The 19,284-nt window shown below is 36.5% G+C and overlaps 1 protein-coding gene across 3 annotated transcripts; it reads left to right on the forward strand.

The window, feature by feature from the left end:
• The first annotated feature begins 12,869 nt into the window (after positions 1-12,869).
• On the forward strand, positions 12,870-17,357 carry LOC112792533 (KH domain-containing protein At4g18375). Of its 3 annotated transcripts, none has more exons than XR_003197487.3 (8): positions 12,870-13,437; positions 13,623-14,233; positions 14,438-14,950; positions 15,144-15,383; positions 15,471-15,740; positions 16,027-16,086; positions 16,414-16,510; positions 16,628-17,357. XR_003197487.3 is itself a non-coding variant. In XM_025835804.3 (8 exons), exons 2-8 carry the CDS (start codon positions 13,631-13,633, stop codon positions 16,757-16,759), a joined length of 1,911 nt encoding a protein of 636 aa, XP_025691589.1. In that variant the 5' UTR covers positions 12,870-13,437; positions 13,623-13,630; the 3' UTR covers positions 16,760-17,357. The 3 variants fall into 3 exon arrangements, 2 of the variants coding, with proteins under 2 accessions (XP_025691589.1, XP_072069046.1); XM_025835804.3 differs by having other exon boundaries at positions 16,027-16,082; XM_072212945.1 differs by having other exon boundaries at positions 16,027-16,073.
• The last annotated feature ends 1,927 nt before the right edge of the window (positions 17,358-19,284 follow it).

Below are 19,284 nucleotides of genomic sequence, written 5' to 3' on the forward strand. Positions count from 1 at the left end.
TACTTTTAAATGGATTATTATTAAAAAAATATGATATTAAATTATAATATTATCTTTTTAAATTTATTATAATTTTTTTATATTATATTATTATATAGTATTTTTTTAGTATCCTATTTTAGTATGTCATAATTTGTTATTATTATAATAAAACTTAATATTTATTTATTTATTAACTTCAAAATAACGTATAAAAATTGATAAGTTAAGTACTCCTTTTTATAATAAAAATTAATATTTATATAGGTTGATTTCACATTAAATTTAATAGTTTAAATTCGATTTATACATAAAACTCAATTTGTTAGTAAATCAAATTGTATTGTATCGATTTACTATGGAAGTCAAAATTCTATTATTCGAAACAACCTAATTCGAATTACTAGTTATCACAAATTATGCATAAATCGAATCATACACGTTCGATTTACTACTATAGATATTATGCATATATAAATTGAATATTTAATTTTGATAAATAATATTTATATATTTATATAATTTATTATTTATTATCTATTATTTATTATTAAAATTTAATCTTTTTAATTAATCGTATAGTTTACGTGACATGTTCTTAAAAGTATTTTTAATTTATTTTATTTAATTTATTTAAATATATTATTTATTTATTTATTTATTTAATTAAGATAAATATCAAATTATTTAATATTTTATTTAACTATATTAATTATTGTTCATACCTTAACTCAACACTATGATCCAGGTCTAAATTAGCCAAAAAAACCCAATTCAGATATTGACCTTCACCACCCACCCGACTCCGTCTAAAGAGGTCGGGCTCGACATAGGCTCCTCGCCAAAGAGGTCGGGCCAGACATGAGCTGGCAGAAAACACTTATTCAAGTAAGTAAATGCCCCTAAAATTTCTCAACCCACTTTCAGGAGTAATATCCCAACAAACCTAAGATAAAGGGACGGTTATCCACCTCCATAAGTGGAACTACTCCAACAGTGGTTATTAGATCACCACTATAAATACACTAACATCCTTTAGGTATCTCTAAATTCCAATACACTCTTAAACCTGCTTACCCCCTTTGCTAACTTAGGCATCGGAGTGTCTTTGCAAGCACCACCCCCCATTCCTCAAAATATACAACTCGGACGGAGGTTCTCGAACGAGAACAAGTTGGAGACTACCTTCCATTGACACTTGGTCCAATCCTTCAAGCCCAATCCACCTATCTCAAGTTACCTACGTAATATTAGCGCCGTTTCTGAGGACCTGAAAGATCAACGCATGATGGTGGATTACCTGAACGAGGACGAAAACACTGCGTCCGAATCTGAACAAGAAAACTAAGACATAGATAACAATGGCAGAGCTATAATCACTCTACAAGGGGCTGCTAACCAGCACAGAGAAGGCCCCTCAGGGGTGAAAGATCCAAAGGGGATCCCCTCTGAAGTGCACAAACCAGAAAAAGGGGGACAACCTCATGCTGCCGACCTCATAGGGCTGTTTCACAGCCATCAAGGATGGCTAGAGCAGCTGGAGTAGGAGCAAGAGCTGGAAAGACAGCAAGAAGCAGAAAGAAACCTAAGGAGAGAGGTCGAGCGACGAAAAGAGCTTGAAGAAAAGCTCTTGAGATTAGAATCTAATCTCCAAGGTAAGAGCTCTCGCATTGACCGAAAAGATTCTCTTTTGGGAGGAGAAGATCCATTCAGTGAAGATATAATGAGGGCGAAAGTTCCAAGGAGTTTCAAAAACCCCGACATGGATCTGTACAACGGGAGCACCGACCCAAAGCATCACTTGAGCAACTTTAAAAGTCGGATGTATCTAACCGACACCTCTGATACTACTCGCTGTAAAGCCTTTCCGACAACACTGACAAAGGCAGCAATGAAGTGGTTCGATAGCCTCCCCCCATGGTCGGTCACCAGTTTCGATGACCTCTCGCGTAAGTTACTTATGCGATTTTCAATCCAAAAGGACAAAGTCAAGCACGCGCCGAGCCTCCTGGGAGTAAAACAAGAGGTTGGAGAACCTCTGAGGAACTACATCAAAAGGTTCAACAAGGCGTGCCTAGAGATCCAAGACTTGCCTACAGAAGCAGTGATCATGGGCCTAGTAAATAGACTTCGAGAAAGTCCCTTCTCCCAATCCATTTCCAAAAGGCATCCGACTTCTTTAAGTGATGTACAAGAAAGAGTTGAAAAGTACATCAATATGGAGGAAAACGTCAGGCTGTGAGAACCAAGCTGGCGACCTGGGCACTCTTACTCATCAAAGGAGAAGGAGAGAGAGCCAGGAAAAAAGAAGAAGTCGGGCCTGAAAGGCCCAGGAGAGATCACTCTTATACTCCTTTGCGAGTTTTTCTAGTTGACATCTACAAAGAAATTTGCCATACTAAAAAGCTACCTCCCCCTAGGCCCATTAAGAACAAGATGGGGGGAAGTCGTAACGAATACTGTGAATACCACAAAATATATGGGCATTCAACAAATAACTGTTACGACCTAAAAATGTGATAGAAGAGTTGGCCAGAGAAGGCCAGCTTGATAGATATCTCATGGAAAGGTCGGACAATCATGGAAAAAGGAAGAGAGATGAAGAAGATCGGAGAGACCCGCCACGGACCCCGAAGTGACATATACATATGATCTCAGGTGGGTTCGCTGGAGGAGGTATCACAAAGTCATCTCGTAAGAGGCACCTGAAAGAAGTCTACCAGGTCGGGGGAGAGCTACCCGACCTTCCAACAATCTGTTTTACCAAAGAAGACAGGCAAGGTATTTCCCCTGGACATGATGATCCAATAGTAATTACCATGATTCTCGCCAATGCCCAACTACACAGAACCTTGGTGGATTAGGGGAGCTCGGCCGACATCCTATTCAAACCAACATTTGACAAGTTGGGATTGGACGAAAAGGAGTTAAGGGCATACCCTGATACCCTATACGGGCTGGGGGACACACTCATAAAACCACTAGGATTCATACCCTTACATACAACTTTTGGAAAAGGGATGAAATCCAAAACTCTAAGCATCGACTTCATAGTCGTTGATGTGGGTTCGGCCTATAATGCCTTAATAAGTAGAATGACCCTTAATCGGCTTGGAGCAGTGGTATCCACCCCCCATCTGTGCATGAAATTTGCAACGTCAGAGGGAATTGCAACCATCAGGGGAGACCAGAAGCTGATGAAAAAATGATACAATAAAAGCCTAAACCTGAGAGGTAAAGGCAAGAAGGTTCATACCATTGAGCTCGGTGGAGCTCCAAGCTAAAGAAGAATTGTGACCACAGCCCAAGAGAAAGATTTTAGAGTTACAGATCGGGCAAGAGGACAGAAGGAATACCAACATAAGAGCCAACTTGAAAGAAGACTTGAAGCAGAAGTTGATAAGGCTCCTACAAGAGAATTCCGACCTCTTTGTCTGGAATGCTTCTGACATGTCCAAGATAGATCCCGAGCTCATGGCGCACAAGCTGTCAGTATACCCCGGATCACGACCTGTTCAGTAGAGAAGATGGAAGCTCGGCCCTGAACAAGTTCAAGTGGTCGAAGAGCAAATACAAACCCTCCTAGAAGCCGACTTCATCAGAGAGGTCAAATATCCGGTTTTGCTGGCAAATGTGGTGCTAGTTAAGAAACATAATGGCAAGTGGAGGATGTGCGTTGACTACACTGACCTGAACAAGGCGTGTCCAAAAGACCCATATCTACTTCCAAATATTGATACCCTAGTAGATTCCAGCTCGGGATATCAATACTTGTCATTCATGGATGCGTACTCAGGATATAACCAAATTCTGATGTACAAGCCGGATCAAGAAAAAACATCTTTCATCACGCCTAGAGCAAATTATTGCTATGTGGTTATGCCTTTTGGTTTAAAAAATGCAGGAGCCACATATCAAAGGCTGATGAATAAGGTGTTCGCACCTGACCTTAGGAGTTTAATGGAAGTATATGTGGACGATATGTTGATAAAAACCAAGGATGAGACAGACCTCTTGACCAACCTCTCGCAAGTCTTCGACACCATAAGGACGCACGGGATGAGATTGAATCCCGCAAAATGTACCTTCGTGGTGGAGGCTGAAAATTTTTTAGGATTTATGCTAACACAAAAGGGGATTGAAGCTAACCCCGATAAGTGCAGAGCAATGCTAGAAATGAAAAACCCGACTTGTTTAAGGGAGGTCCAGTAGCTAAATGGCCGACTTGCATCTCTCTCCAGGTTCTTAGCAGGATCAACATTGAGATCCCTACCACTTTTCTCTCTACTAAGAAAAGGATGCCAGTTCAAATGGACACCTGAATGTGAAGAAGCATTTCAGAAATTCAAAAGGTTTTTAAGCCAACCTCCAATTCTGACCCAACCTAAAATTGAGGAATAACTCGTCCTGTATCTGTCTGTAGCTGACAAAGCTGTGGCATCGGTGCTAATACGAGAAGATGAGGTCGGGCAGCATCTAGTATATTTCACTAGCAAAGTTCTACAAGGCCTCGAGTTAAGGTACCAAAAACTCGAGAAGTTCGCATATGCCTTAATAGTGGCGTCTCGAAGGCTACAACCTTATTTTCAAACTAATACAATAAAAGTCCGAACGAACCAGCCCATAAAGCAAATTCTTCAAAAAACAAACATTGCAGGCAGAATGGTCCAATGGGCGATAGAGCTATCCGAGTTCGACTTAAAGTATGAAATTCGAACGGCGATCCAAGCCCAGTGCCTGACCGACTTCATTGCAGAATATGCAGGAGATCAAGAGGAGGCCTCCACAACTTAGGAATTGTATGTGGATGGCTATTCTAATAAAATCGGAAGCGGTGCTGGCATAATACTTATCAATCAAGAGGGAACTCAAATAGAAGCCTCCCTGAAATTTAAATTCTCGGCCTCTAACAATCAGGCAGAATATGAAGCCTTGATTGCGGGTTTGAAACTAGCAGAAGAAGTTGGCGCAATTAAAGTAGTGGTTTTCAGCGACTCTCAAATAGTGACTTCTCAAATCAATAGGGAGTATCAGGCTAAAGACCCAACTATGAAGAGGTACTTAGATAAAACTTTGAAGCACCTTAGGCGGTTCTCAGAGATCGAGATCAAACATATAACTCGGGACCTCAACAGTAGAGCAGACGCCCTCTCCAAGTTAGCAAGTACCAAACCAGGAAAGAATAACAGAAGTATGATCCAAGAAACTCTCCACGAACCCTCTGTCACAAAAACACAGGTTATACAAGATGTCTTTGAGGTATCCGAATTAGACCTCGGATTGATGAACCCACTAATTGAATATATAAAATTCGACATCCTACCCGAAGAGGAAAAAGAGGCCAGAAAAATCCGGAAGGAAGCACAGAACTACACCTTGGTGAAAAATATCATCTATAAAAGAGGAATATCCACACCATTGTTGAAATTTATCCCGACCTCGAAGACAACAGAAGTCCTAGAGGAGGTTCACAATGATATCTGCGAGAATCATCTCGGAGCAAGGTCCCTAGCTAGGAAAGTGATCAGAGTCGGGTTCTATTGGCCGACCTTGCAGAGGGATGCCACCGATTTCGTAAAGAAGTGTCAACCATGCCAAAGGCATGCCAACTTCCATGTCGCTCCCCCCAAGGAACTCATCAGCATAACTTCTCCATGGCCTTTTGCAAAATGGGGGTTGGACCTACTCGAACCCTTCCCTCAAGCTCTTGGACAAGTGAAATACCTAATAGTGGGAGTGGACTACTTTACAAAGTGGATCGAAGTAGAGCCATTGGCCAATATCACAGCTCAGAGAAGTCAGAAGTTCCTCTACAAGAATATCATCACAAGGTATGGAATTTTCCACTCCATCACCACTGACAATGGTACTCAGTTCACCGACTCTACATTCAGAAACTTGGTAGCCAGCATGAAGATATTCCCATTAAACCACTCATGCTAAAAGGAGAACCTTTATTTCAGCAATAGAGATATTTCCATTAAACCACTATAACTCCTCGTTACTCAAATAGAAAAAAGTTTTACCCAAAACAAAAGGTTGCTCCGGCATATCATCAGTATTAGATTAAAGAAAAAACGGTTGCCATGGACTCGAATCTATTATCATTTGTAACCCACTCTGATCCCCATTATCATTTTTGAGAGATTCAATTTTGTTCCTTCTCCTCTATGCCATAGTAGTGCCATGAAAATACTTGGTGTTACGGTCACCAAATTCAATCTAGTTTCACCTAAATTTTTTATACCACAAAATTTCTTCCTGCTCCAGAATAACCTCATATTCAGACCATACTCTTTTTTGAAGATTTTTCGATAAAAGATTAATACTATTGCTCAGACTATTATTTTACCTTGAAATCTTATATGAATCTTGGTCTTCTTTTTGTTATATCACCAAAAGCCTCAAAATTTTACGTTTTTAGAGAGCTATGGAAATTCTCAACACAACCACTCCAAGAGTCGTGTACCCTCTAGTTATTTGAGACCATGTTCTCAAAATCGGGTGGTTCAACCAAGCTGCAAGGTGGTCTCCAAAGATACATTCTTCTATTCAGGGGCACAACATGAGAGATATGTAAACAAAGAGGAGAGTGATTGGATGATTTCAAGCAAAGCAGATGTTTAACAGTAGCTTCAAAAAACTTAATTTGCCAATCAATATCACTAAGAGTTCTATCAAGATGTTCAAACAAGTTACCTCTCCTCTAGGTAAAAGAAAACTGGAATAACCTAAATCTAGAAAATAAATATCCGAAACGCAAGAGATAATAAAGTCAGGGCACGCACCACCACTTCGAGATATTGCTCCACCCTATATTTTACAGCTGTGTAAGATAGAATTAAAATCACCAATAGTGCACCAAGGAAGATCAACAGAGTTTCAGAGATCACAAAACTTATCCCATAGCATCTTTCGCAATACTCTCTGGGGGCTCCCAAAAATAGTCGTTAGCATCCATGACATAGAATTTATTCCTTCAATCTTTAGATGAATAAATTGCATATGTTATTAAATGGTCTCAATCTTCTAGTGATATGAGTCCCACAAGCACCATATACCCCCTGAATGACCCATGACTTCCTCCATACAACAGCTGTCAAAGCTCATTTTGTCTCTAATAAGTTTACTTCGATCATCACTCACATGGGTCTCTGGCAAGATGATCAAATAGGCTTCATAATCCCTTCTCAAATCCCTAGTCAGAGTAGGAAATTCTTTATTATCCACACTCCTCCAGTTTCATACAATAATATTCATCTAACCTAACAAAGAAAAGGAGCCAAATAGACCAGAGACCTTCAACAGAGTGTTTAGAGCACTATAAGAAAATGAAACATTTGTAACAAAAAATTTATATCAAATTTAAAATTGTTACAAATTATAGTTTTTTCATAACAATAATTAGTTATTGTTACAAAATATTTCAATATTTTGTAGCAACGTAATTTTTTTTGTTACAAATTATGTTGGCTTTCATAACGAATTGTTGTTTTGTTGCAAAATGTTATAATATTTTGTAACAAAAAACTATATTGTAGTAAAAATTCAAAATTTTTTGTAACAAAATATCTATTTGTTTCAAAAGCTCTAAATATTTTGTAACAAAAAATTAATTTATCACAAAATACAATATTTTTGTAACAAGTTATTTATTTGTCACAAAATTCAAAGTTTTTTTGTAATTAATAATTTTTTTTTGTTTCAACATATTAAATATAAGACTTCGAATTTTTGAAAATTAACATAATGAGTTATTTATGATTTATTATATTTATTTAAGATTTTATATTCAAAAATTTATTTTACTAAAAATATTTAAGTCAAATTAATGATACTTTAAATTTAAAATTATTTTAAAAATTAAATAATAAGTCATTTGTAATTTATTATATTTATTCAAAATGAATTTTTAGAGATTTATATATTAAACAGAGTATTTTCTTATTTATAATTTAAATTTTTAGTAATTGAATAAAAAGAAAAATTTATAATATTTCAAGAATAATTATTTTAAAGTTTTAATAATAAAATAGTATTTTAAAAATAATTAATTTAATTACTCTAATTCTTAAAATTAGAATATTTATTTACAAATAATTTAAAAATTTATAGTTAAATAATATCTTTATATAATTATTATTAAATTAAAATTAATTTTCAATTACTATACTACTCTTATTTTTATTGAAAATATTTAAGTTATCCAATTCTTAATTCTAATACAACTCACACACCCCACCGCCTAAGCCTAGTAGCCGCTAGCCCTCCCCTTCACAAAACCCTTACCCAGCAGAAAAGAAAAGAAAGAAAAAGAAAGGAAAAATAGAAACATACACACAGTGGGAATCAGAGGAGAGAGATTAGGAACGGAAAGAGAGAGCCGCGCTCGGCGCTGTCCAGCCCAAACCGTTGCCGCTAAATTGCCGATCTGCCTTGGAGTCGCTGTCCCACGCGTCACCACCGACGCGACGAAGAAGAGAAAGAGAAATGTTGAGACAGAGAGCGTGTGAGGGAGCAAAGGCCAATGAGAAGAAGAACGTTATCGTGGGATGGCCGTCGGGAGAGCTGCTGAGAGCTCGCGTCGTCTGCGCCGTCACCCCCTGCCCGTAACGCTGTTGCCGTTGTGCCCTGGTGCTGTCGAGGGAAGCTGCCACCATGGTTGGAATCGTAAACTGTGGAGGAAGTCGTCGATTCTGTCACCGGCATCATATCTCATCACCATTGCTACCACCAGAGGAAGCTACTGTCACTAACGCAATGAACAGAACTCGAAGAGGGAGGCAGCGGAGGGTGATGCTGCTATCATTGTCATCGCTGTGAAGGTGAACCAACGACGTGTCTTTGCTTCCCGGAACCACCGTTGCTGCTACCATCATCCCCTAGCTTGGTTGTCATCACTACTGGAAACTCTGATTGCTGTTGTTGCCCATTAGAGAGAAATTGTTCTATGAATTGTGGATTGTCGCCTACTGGGATTGTTGCTGCTGGTTCTGATTCTGTTACATTGATGCTGGTATGTTCTTTTCCTTGGTTCTGAACCATTTGCACGTTCTGTTTTGTCAATTTTAATTGCCATATTTTTGTTTTAATTCAATTATAGTCTTGGATTTGTTTTGAATTTTCCAGTTATGTTTGCTTTTGTTTCTTATCCAATTCGAATCCTTGTCTTGCTGCAACCATCGTCACTGCCATAAGAAATTGACATTGCTACTGTTTCGGTTGCATGCTTGCTGCTGCCATGAAATTAAAAGAGAAGGGAGTTGCCACGTTTGATCTATGTGAATTTTGCTAAAAGAGATACGAGATTTAATTTAAATGGTTTTAATTTAAAAATGCCTACAAGGTTTATTGAATAACTGCAAATATGATTAACAGCTACAAGTAATTGATTGATTATATGAATGTTGGATTGTGGTTGAGATTGTATTTGTAGTTGTGATTGAATTGAGTGTAACTATGTGTGGTAGATGATTGAATTATTGACTGTTGGTTGTTGAAATGGTTGTTTGGTATGTTGCTGTGGCTGTGAAAGTGACTCGAGACTAGTTGAGAATTGTGATTTTAACTTATTATGTATAATTGGGTTTTGACGAAGGTGATTGTGGAATGTGGTTACTGGGGTTTACATTATGTTATTTTGCACATTTGAAATTGTGTTCATGGTGTCATTGAGCAGAGTTTCTATAATGTTATGATCGGGTTCATCTATTTTTTTGAGGGAAAATGTTAGACTGATTTCTTGAGGGGTAAATTACTGCAATATGCAATATATGGGAGTTTATGAAGAGGGGGTTAAAGGATGGAATATAAACTTGATAGTGTATTGGATTTTCTGTTGGTGCAGTATAGATTGAGATTGGAGAAGTACAAGAGAGATTTGTATTCTTTGCAAAAGGAAGGAAAAAACTCTCAGGCCATGTGGAGCCCTGAAGGCAAATTAATCGCTATTCTTGTAAGTTCTTCTGAATGTTGATATGTGAATAGTAAGTTAGTGAGCATTTTGAAAACATTTTGATTATACATGTCTGATTAAGAGGTAATAAGTAATCCTGCATATTTGTTGATGATTATGAAATGTAGCTTACAACTTTTGGAGGATGTATGCCACTGAAAAATGAAGCTGTCTGTTGGATTCATATTATCTAATTGTTAGTAGACTATATTGTGAAATGAAAAATACTGCTTGTTCAATCTATTATAGATTTAGAAAGCTTGTTGGATTAGCCCTTGTTGTATCCAAAATAAGAACAATTAAAACCTTTATGGTTACATGTTTTTTCATGTCTATATCCAGATACTAATGAGATATCATATGTTCAATTTCATTTAGGGTCTTTGTTTTGTTCCCAAATTCACAATCCTAGTAACTTGTGCCTTGAAATTACTATATTGTGTATTGACTGAGAAATAGATAATGAATTGGCTGTTTTTTATAGAACCGTAGAAGGTAGAAATATCCAAGTTTTCGGGGAGGTTCTACCAATATTTTTCTAAAAATTTTAGATAAAAGTTAATAGAAAAAATTATAATTGGTGTTATATCTTGTTTCTAATTTTTTGTTTCGGTTTTTCTCATTTACAGGAGTGTTAAAATGGTGACAACATGCTACCTAAAAGATTCAAGAATATTTTGACTCATAGAGACACTAATCTATGTTAGACTTTTAACTTTTGGTTAAACTAGTGTAAGAAATATAACTTGTAGAACTAATCAATGTAGACACTAATGTTATTTTGTTTTAAAACAATTTTAGTTAAATAAAACATGTTTGAATTATCTATGCTTTTACATATTATATAAATGTTGACTTGTTCAGTAAAATAGTTAATATATCAGTTAATTAAAAAATAATTTGGTAAATTATGCATGCAATTTGTATTAAAAAAATAAAAAGTTATTACAAAATAAATATTGTGCTTTTGTAACTAAAGAAAGAAAGTGTTACAAAATCAAGTTATATTTTGTAACAAAATTTTATGATAGGAAAAAATATTTTGAAGATCAAAATTTGTTATCACTTTTGTAACGAATTTCGGTTTTTGTATCAAAAAAATTTGTTACAAAATATTACTTTGAATTGTAACAGTTCTATTTTTTGTTACAATTTTTTTTTTTGTGATGAGACATACTACAATGATCCTTTTTTTATTACAAATTCTTTTTGTTTCAAAATTCCAATTTTTTGTAACAAATTATTTTGTTACAAATATTGTTTTTTCTTGTAGTGGAGCTTGCTTCGGCATCCAACATGAATTGGTCTAGAGAAACTTGCTATTTTTGTTTAATTCTCAGAGGGAACTCCCATGGTGAGATCAGGTGGTTTTTTGGCAGAATCACCCCTACTTTATTCCCTTTTGCCCTCGCCAATTGAAGAATCTTAAATGGTTGATCCGGCTTTAATTCATTTCTCACCACATGTTCTTCAAATACAGTATTAAATCCTTTTGTCATCTCGAAAGCTTTTCTTTGATGTTTTTCCAAATCCCTCGTACGATTAAATATCTCTCTTTCCTTTGCTTCCATTTAAGGGTTCCTTGAAGAATGGATTGTTTTTTGAATCAGTTTAGGCCAGCTTTAGTGATGATGAGGTGTTTTTTCCTGGACTTTAGCTTTAGTTTTAAAGCTTTTTTGGCATGATAGGCCGCATTTTGATAGGAAAATTTTTTTGTTGACTTGAGATTTTTGCCTGCTCTTGATCTTAACACCTTCACTTTGACTATATTTGATGTGCTCATCCTCTCTTGGGCTTCCTCAGGCTCTGACCCATTTTGCAGGGGATGATGGAATTCTCCTCTTTATCAGGCTCATTATGGCAAGCTTCCTCTTCAACATTCAGAATATTAAACCTAGATCCGCATTTCATATTATGTCGTGTATCATTCATCACATCTTCCGTAATAATGTGGTTATCTTTAGAAGGATTATATTTTTTAGCATATGGAACGTTTCTTTTTTGTTTCATTCGAATTTGCCTCATTATCATCATTCTTGGGCTAAAATCAGGAGGATCCTGATTAGTCTTTCTATTATTATCTTGGCTAACATTAATGTCTTGATTATTGTCGAAATCTTGACTTGCCATTTTTGCAAAAGATTCACCGGACGAACCTGTTTCTAACTGCATATCCTTTATCTCATTGTCTTTGTTGTAAGAAAAAATAAATGAGATGGAACCCTTCATACTTGATGTTCAGAATATTCTCTAAAACCGAGATTCTTGGAACAAGCTTTTTAGATAAATCGATTTTGACACATATTTTGACAAATTTTTCTCTCAATTAAACGGACGTTGCTTTATCGATTTTAAGCATATTTCCAATAGTAGATCCAACACGCCAGAGAAAATGGTGGTTATATATCTCAATAGAAAAAATTGGGATCCGAATCCACGCTGATATTTTTCTGACAACACTCTTAGATGTAAGAAAGAAAGGCCTCCACCTTTGAACGATAAGATAATATCTGGCAATCATCCAAAGTCTTTCAAGCAGAGTATTAGAATAATCCTTCTCATATGAAAAATGAACCAAAAAATAATCACGATCCATCTCAATAACATTTATTTTACCTTTTTTAATCTAATCTCTATTGAGACGCTACTCCATGAAACCTGATACACTCTTTTGCGAAGAATCTTGATAGTAAACACCGTTTTTCGTGGTTTACACCATTTGTTGAACTCCTCCTTGAGAACTGGAATAATCGGGCACAGGTCAAAAGGGTTATCCTTTTCAGAAGGGCCACCTTCTTCTACATATCACTGATCCTCCAGATTTGGACTATTTTCATCTATCGCATTTAAGGACAAAACATCATCTTTCATAGAAACTCTTGGTATTGATAGCTAAAAAGCTTTATACGTAATCTTTAATTCTTCACTAGCATTCAGGAGTTTATTATCGACCATCTCTATACTATCAACATATTAGCTTAAGTTTAAACTCGAATGATATTTAACTTTTTTAGTGTTTTGTTGCACCAGACTATCTTCTTAAAATGAAATTCTAACAAAATTTTTTAAAAAATATTTTTTTCAAACTTTTAGTTATGAAACTTGTATTAAATATATGTAATTTTTTTAATACTTTTATATTAGTAGTTCAATAATATACTTTTAAACAATATTAATTATTTAGTGAATAAAAATAATAAATTCTACTATTTATTTATTGAAACAAGTATTTTAAAAATGGCATTTGAAATTTTGTATTAACAAACCCGAATAGCGATGGCAACGGGTCGGGCATGGTTGATCCAAGTCGAATTTATCAAGTGTGGATGTGGAGAAGGGAAACCCCGCCTACGGCTCTCAGAAATCAGAATCCTCCACTGCGGTCTCCCAACCCTTCCCCTTCCCTTTCCCCTTCCCCTTCCCTCAATTCTCTCTCTCTGTCTCTCTCTCTCTCGTTAGGGTTTTACGAAATTGGTTCTTTGTTCTCTCGCCGTCATAATCAGGTATATTCCAAAATCACTGGTTTCGCAGTTTCCAGTTTTCGCCGCTACAACCTATCTTCATAACTCTCTTAGACAGTGGACTTAATGTAGCTCTCTTCTATTTCAATAGCTTGATTATACTTGACTAAAATTGTTCAAAGATTTCCATTCTTTTTCAAACAATATGAGGATTGCTTTGCTTTCAGGAGTTGTTATGTTATTTCCGCGAATGGGTGAGACTGGAAAACGGTATCATTCACAGAGAGACCATGACGGGGACAGAAGGAATCAGAAGAGACGAATGAACGATGATGCTGAAAAGGGAGACGGTGAATTGGTTGTTTATAGGATACTCTGCCCAGATGATGTTATTGGCAGTGTTATTGGTAAGAATGGAAAAGTGATTAATTCAATAAGGCAAGAAACCAGGGCAAAAATAAAGATTGTGGATCCCTTTCCCGGTGCCAAGGATCGTGTTATAACAATCTACTGCTATGTCAAGGGCAAGGAAGATGTTGAGATTGATGATGAGTTCAATGGTAAGGAGCTTCTGTGTGCTGCACAAGACGCACTTCTCAAGATTCATGCTGCCATTACGAATTCCACTGCTGTAATTGGAGAATGGAGGAAAAAGCGAAAGGCTAAGGAGGAGTGTCAACTCCTTGTGCCATCAAGTCAGGCTGCAAATATCATTGGGAAGGCTGGGGCTACCATTAAGAAGCTGAGGAGTAAGACGACAGCCAATATCAAAGTTGTTGCTAAGGATGCGGCTGACCCGACACACTCCTGTGCTATGGATTTTGATAATTTTGTTTTGGTTAGTATATTCAATATCATGAAACTCTTGCCATTGAAACACAATTTACTTTATGGAATTATTTCTTCTCTTAATTCTAAGATAGTGGAAAACTGGAAATAATAACTCAAGGTAGTTGTCATTTAACCATTAGTGGAATTGAATGTTGTACAAATTATTTTTGTAACTTTCATCTTACTATATGCTTGCTTCTATTCTGTGTAGATCACTGGTGAGGCAGCAGCAGTGGAAAGGGCCCTATTTGCTGTTTCTTCTATTATGTACAAGTTCGGTCCCAAGGAAGACATCTCTCTTGACACATCTGTGCCAGAAGCCCCACCTAGCATTATTATTCCTTCTGAACTTCCAATTTATCCACCTGGTGGACTATATCCAGTTTCAGACCCTATTATCCCACCTAGATCCCTTCCTCAAATTTTAGGTGCTACAAACATGCGAGATGTACATGGTTATGCTGATGCAGGAAATACATGGCCTATATACTCATCCGCCCTTCCAGCCGCTCCTGGGGCTCTTCCAGCAGCTTCTGGTGTAGGTGCTTCTCGTTCTGAGGAATTAGTCATTAGAATGTTGTGTCCCTCGGACAAGATTGGGCGAGTCATTGGAAAAGGAGGGAGTACAATTAAAAGTATGAGGCAAGCGATTGGTGCTCGTATTGAAGTTGATGATTCGAAGGCAAAGCACGATGAGTGTTTAATCATTATAACAACGATTGAGGTACCCATGTTGTGTCTTATTCTCCACCTTCTGTATAAAGTTGAATTGTTCATGCAAGAAAGTTTATTGTTAAACTTGGTGGAGTCCTTGGTCTACCATATATATATATATATATATTCTCTATTAATAATTGATTGCATACTTCTATTTTATGTTAAAATGGAAACTAATCACTTGGATGTGTATCTTGTAGTCACCAAGTGATCTGAAGTCTATGGCAGTTGAAGCTGTTCTATTGATGCAAGGGAAGATAAACGATGAAGATGATAACACGGTTTCAATTCGGCTTCTAGTTCCATCCAAAGTAATAGGTTGTATCATTGGGAAAAGTGGTTCGATTATTAATGAAATTCGGAAGAGAACTAAAGCAGATATTCGAATTTCTAAAGGTGATAAACCAAAATGTGCAGATGTGAACGATGAACTTGTTGAGGTTTGGCTTCTTTGCTTCATTATTACTTTCCTTGATGCTTAAATTTGCATATTCATTTCATATTATTCGATGTTGTTTTGAATTTAGGTGGGAGGCATAGTTGACTGTGTGAGAGATGCGCTAATCCAGATTATCTTAAGACTGAGAGAAGATGTGTTGAGAGAAAGAGACAATGGCCACAATCCCTCTGTTGGTGCTGAATCCATGTACTCTGGTGGTGCTGGACTTTCAGTGCCATCTGTCCTACCTCCAGTCCCTCCTGTTGCCACACCATTGGCTTATGATCAGAGGACTGAAAGTGAAACTGGCCTTGGAATGTTTTCTTCAAGCAGCCTGTATGGATATGGATCTTTGTCGGTATGTCTCATTTTTTCTTGCCAATGCTCATGTTGCATGGAGGGGACAGGAGTATTATGAGGATAATTCCTTAGAGATGTTCCTTTTATATAACTCAGTAAACCCCTCTCCCCTGGGTTTGCATGGAGCATCTTTGTAGTCCAAACTCCAAACCTTCAAAGTGTTAATATACTGCATTTGTCTTTGTTTTCTGCCTTCTTTTGCTTACATATCACGTATCTCACTTTTTTTTTTCAGTTTCCAATTATTTGTCACTGATCTTGTCTTGTTTGATTCTATGTAATAGATGGCAGAGAATGCCTATGGATCGATGCCCCCGTACGCCAGCAAGCTGTATGGAGGGTTGGTATATATTGTTATAAAATTATATGAATTCTTTACTTATGATTTAGTGTGTCTGGATTAGAGTTTGCTAAGTTGATTCTGGGGTACTTGATTTTGGTTATACACTTATACGCAGGTTTAGAGTGATGTGATTTATGTTTGGAAACCTTTATCTGAAAAATGCTTATTTTGGCCAATGGGCTTAAACATTTTCAAGCCAAAGTGAAAGCAACTCTATTGCACTTCCACTTATACTTATTCTCTTTTCCGCCTTTTTTGTAACATTATATTAAATTTGTTGATGTTTCTTGTTATTGGACTTATGCTTCTGTATTTTTATTCTGTACAGTCTGCCTCCTCCATCAACTTTGGATATGTTGATTCCTGCTAGTGCTGTTAGTAAGGTTTTGGGTAAAGGAGGGGCAAATATAGCCAATATCAGGAAGGTTTGTTCATTCACACTTTATATAGAAAGTATATTTATCTGAGAATATTGTGTTTTATTGTTGGCTTTCGAAGCTAACTGTGAAATTTGCTTTGCTTAATGTCTTGTTTGGCCCCAGATTTCAGGAGCAATGATAGAAATCTGTGACTCCAAGTCTGCCTGGGGTGATCGTATTGCCGTAATATCTGGCACACCTGAACAGAAGTGCGCAGCTGAAAACTTGATCCAGGCTTTCATAATGGCCACCTGAATTATTGAGTTTCTTTCTCGGGGTTTTCGAAGGTGAAAAGTTTAATTATTGAAGCATGTCTTTGTCCTGTCCATAGTTTCATTAGGTTGGTCCTGTAGAGAGAATATTCTCTGGTTCTTCATCTGGATTCAAGTTCTTCCATAACAGCAGCTTGCAAGATTGTGCCGGAGGATCCATTCATGGTTTTTATATGTAGGAACGATAGCTCCTCCTTTTTTCTTAAGCTACTCTCATTACTATGTTTTCTCTTAGAAATCTAGGATCTCCATGTCCGTTTGGTACTGTCGTTTGCTAGCATGGAGTCATCGCTATTTCCTCAAATTAATTTCAGAGGAACCATAAAGAGGTGGTGATGTTTATGTGGTTCACCCTGTCTCTCCCCCGCTAATAGAAAAGTATCTTCCCCAATGATGCAAATGAGACTGAGTCTCTATCACACTCATTTGTTATCGTTGCTTGTGCTAGTTGGTTGAAAGCTCTCAAGTTGCCTCATGAATTTGAAGGATTTCAGAAAATTCTGCATCATTTTCTTCCCCGTTAATCAAATTCCTTATCCTGTAATCCTGCCATCCATGGTTATGAAGGCATTTTTCAACTATATATGACCATCTCCTTATTATAACATCAAATGCGCTAAATTATATACCTAGGAAACGATAGCCGCCCAATTCTTTTTAACAATAGATATATGTTGAAACAAGATAAGGTAAAATACCAAGGTCATATGGGTCCATATGTCTTAAAAAGTAGAAGAAAGAAAAGGATCATCTGTCTGCATTGTTATTGACTTCGGTTGGATGAGTGTTCCTTCATCTCCTCGCCTTATCCAATGTAGCACTACTCAATACTCATAATTATGAATCAAAATTATTTTGTAAGTTCCTGTGTATGCTTTTCACTTGTTATGGCTTGTGCCACTCGCAAGGGAGTAGTTGTTTGCTGCTACCTTTTCCGTTAGCAAGACCACTGAATCTCCTCATGCCCTTTGAGTGTGGCATTGCGATGGCTTTGCCCTGGTTTCAAGGTCCATTGGCTTTGGAATAAAGTCTTCTCGCATAATGCAGCTTCGTCTGATTCTCAAAAAATGAATATGGATTATAAGCAATTGATTTCTGGTATCCTGTATAATTAGTGATCCAGCCGAATAAAAAGTTTGTAGGCAATAGTTGTGTTTTTATTCAACTATTGCTGTCTGACCAATATGACTATTCATAGGATGCAGCAAGATTAAAATTTAAATCATCATAGTTCCAGCAACATTTCCTTATTCTATTGAAAAACATTATCTAATCCAGATGTTGTAGCATCAGCACGCTCATAACTATCTCATCTCTTCTCTCTTTAAGCGTAATGAATCTCCTTTCTTTCTATTATATGCTATATCGCCTGGTACTTGTCAGGGATGATTTTCGTGTTTTGCCTTCCCAGGAATTTGGGAATCAGAAATATTCTCCATTTCCCGTTAGTCTTGTATAGCATTACTCACTTTCACTTATCTCTGCATAATTGCTCTCTAAATATTTCTAGTTATTTAAAAGGATATTCTGCTATACACATGGATTAAAATCTCACTTAGTTAAGTTTTCTAACAGTTTAGCCCCCCCCTGTGTGTGTGTGTGTGTATGCATTAACGTCCATTCTTCCGAGACAAGCTTTGATTATGGCGTCATCATTCTCATCACTGTAGGTGTAGTTTAGGTTTCGGGTCCTTGGTAATTTGATAAGGTCATGCAGGTGAATTGAGGTTAAAATTGCACTTGTTACGTACTATTTGTACATCAATGTGTGTATGATATGATTTGTAGTTATATCATATATTCATATGTAACAAAGTATTAGTGGTTTGGTTTGGTTTGAGCCCTCCCAATTGTAATAAACTTTTGCAGTGATAAGGCCACTAATGTTGGTTCCCCCAAAAGATTATGATTTCAACTTGAACGTCATTATTCAGTTATTTACTTATTTGTACTTATCTTGGGGGGATGGAGTGTAGACCCCACTATAGTTTTAGCTTATCACCATCGCATATGATATGATTTATTCGTACACGCAATGTGATGCGGAATGGGACTGTATAATTTGTCCTTTCATAATTGCATATAATAATATTTATTTTAGCAAAAAGAGAAATCGCTCAACACAATCGCTCCCAAGTCCCAACTCGCCGTTTTCCCCCTGGTGCTCTTCACATTTCAAAACCATGAAAATATTTCAGCTTTATATCCAGCCAATATCAGCCTGGGTCCAGAACAAGTTATGCTATTTATATTGTTAAATATTCTAAAATTTTATATTCATATTTTTCTGACATACAAGGTGGAAAAGTGGGCTCATTTGTTTACATATGAGTGAATTTAACGTGAAATACGAAAATATTTGATGATTTTAATATTTTAGTAGCATAAAATATTATTGTTTTATAAAAATAAGTTTTTTTAATTATAAAAGATAAAATATTAATATTTTTTAAAGTTTTATAATAGTATATAACATATAATTTGGATGATTTCTGGAAAATTCACTCC

The sequence above is a fragment of the Arachis hypogaea genome, chromosome 13 (assembly GCF_003086295.3).
Source record: "Arachis hypogaea cultivar Tifrunner chromosome 13, arahy.Tifrunner.gnm2.J5K5, whole genome shotgun sequence".
NCBI classification, from domain to species: Eukaryota; Viridiplantae; Streptophyta; class Magnoliopsida; order Fabales; family Fabaceae; genus Arachis; species Arachis hypogaea.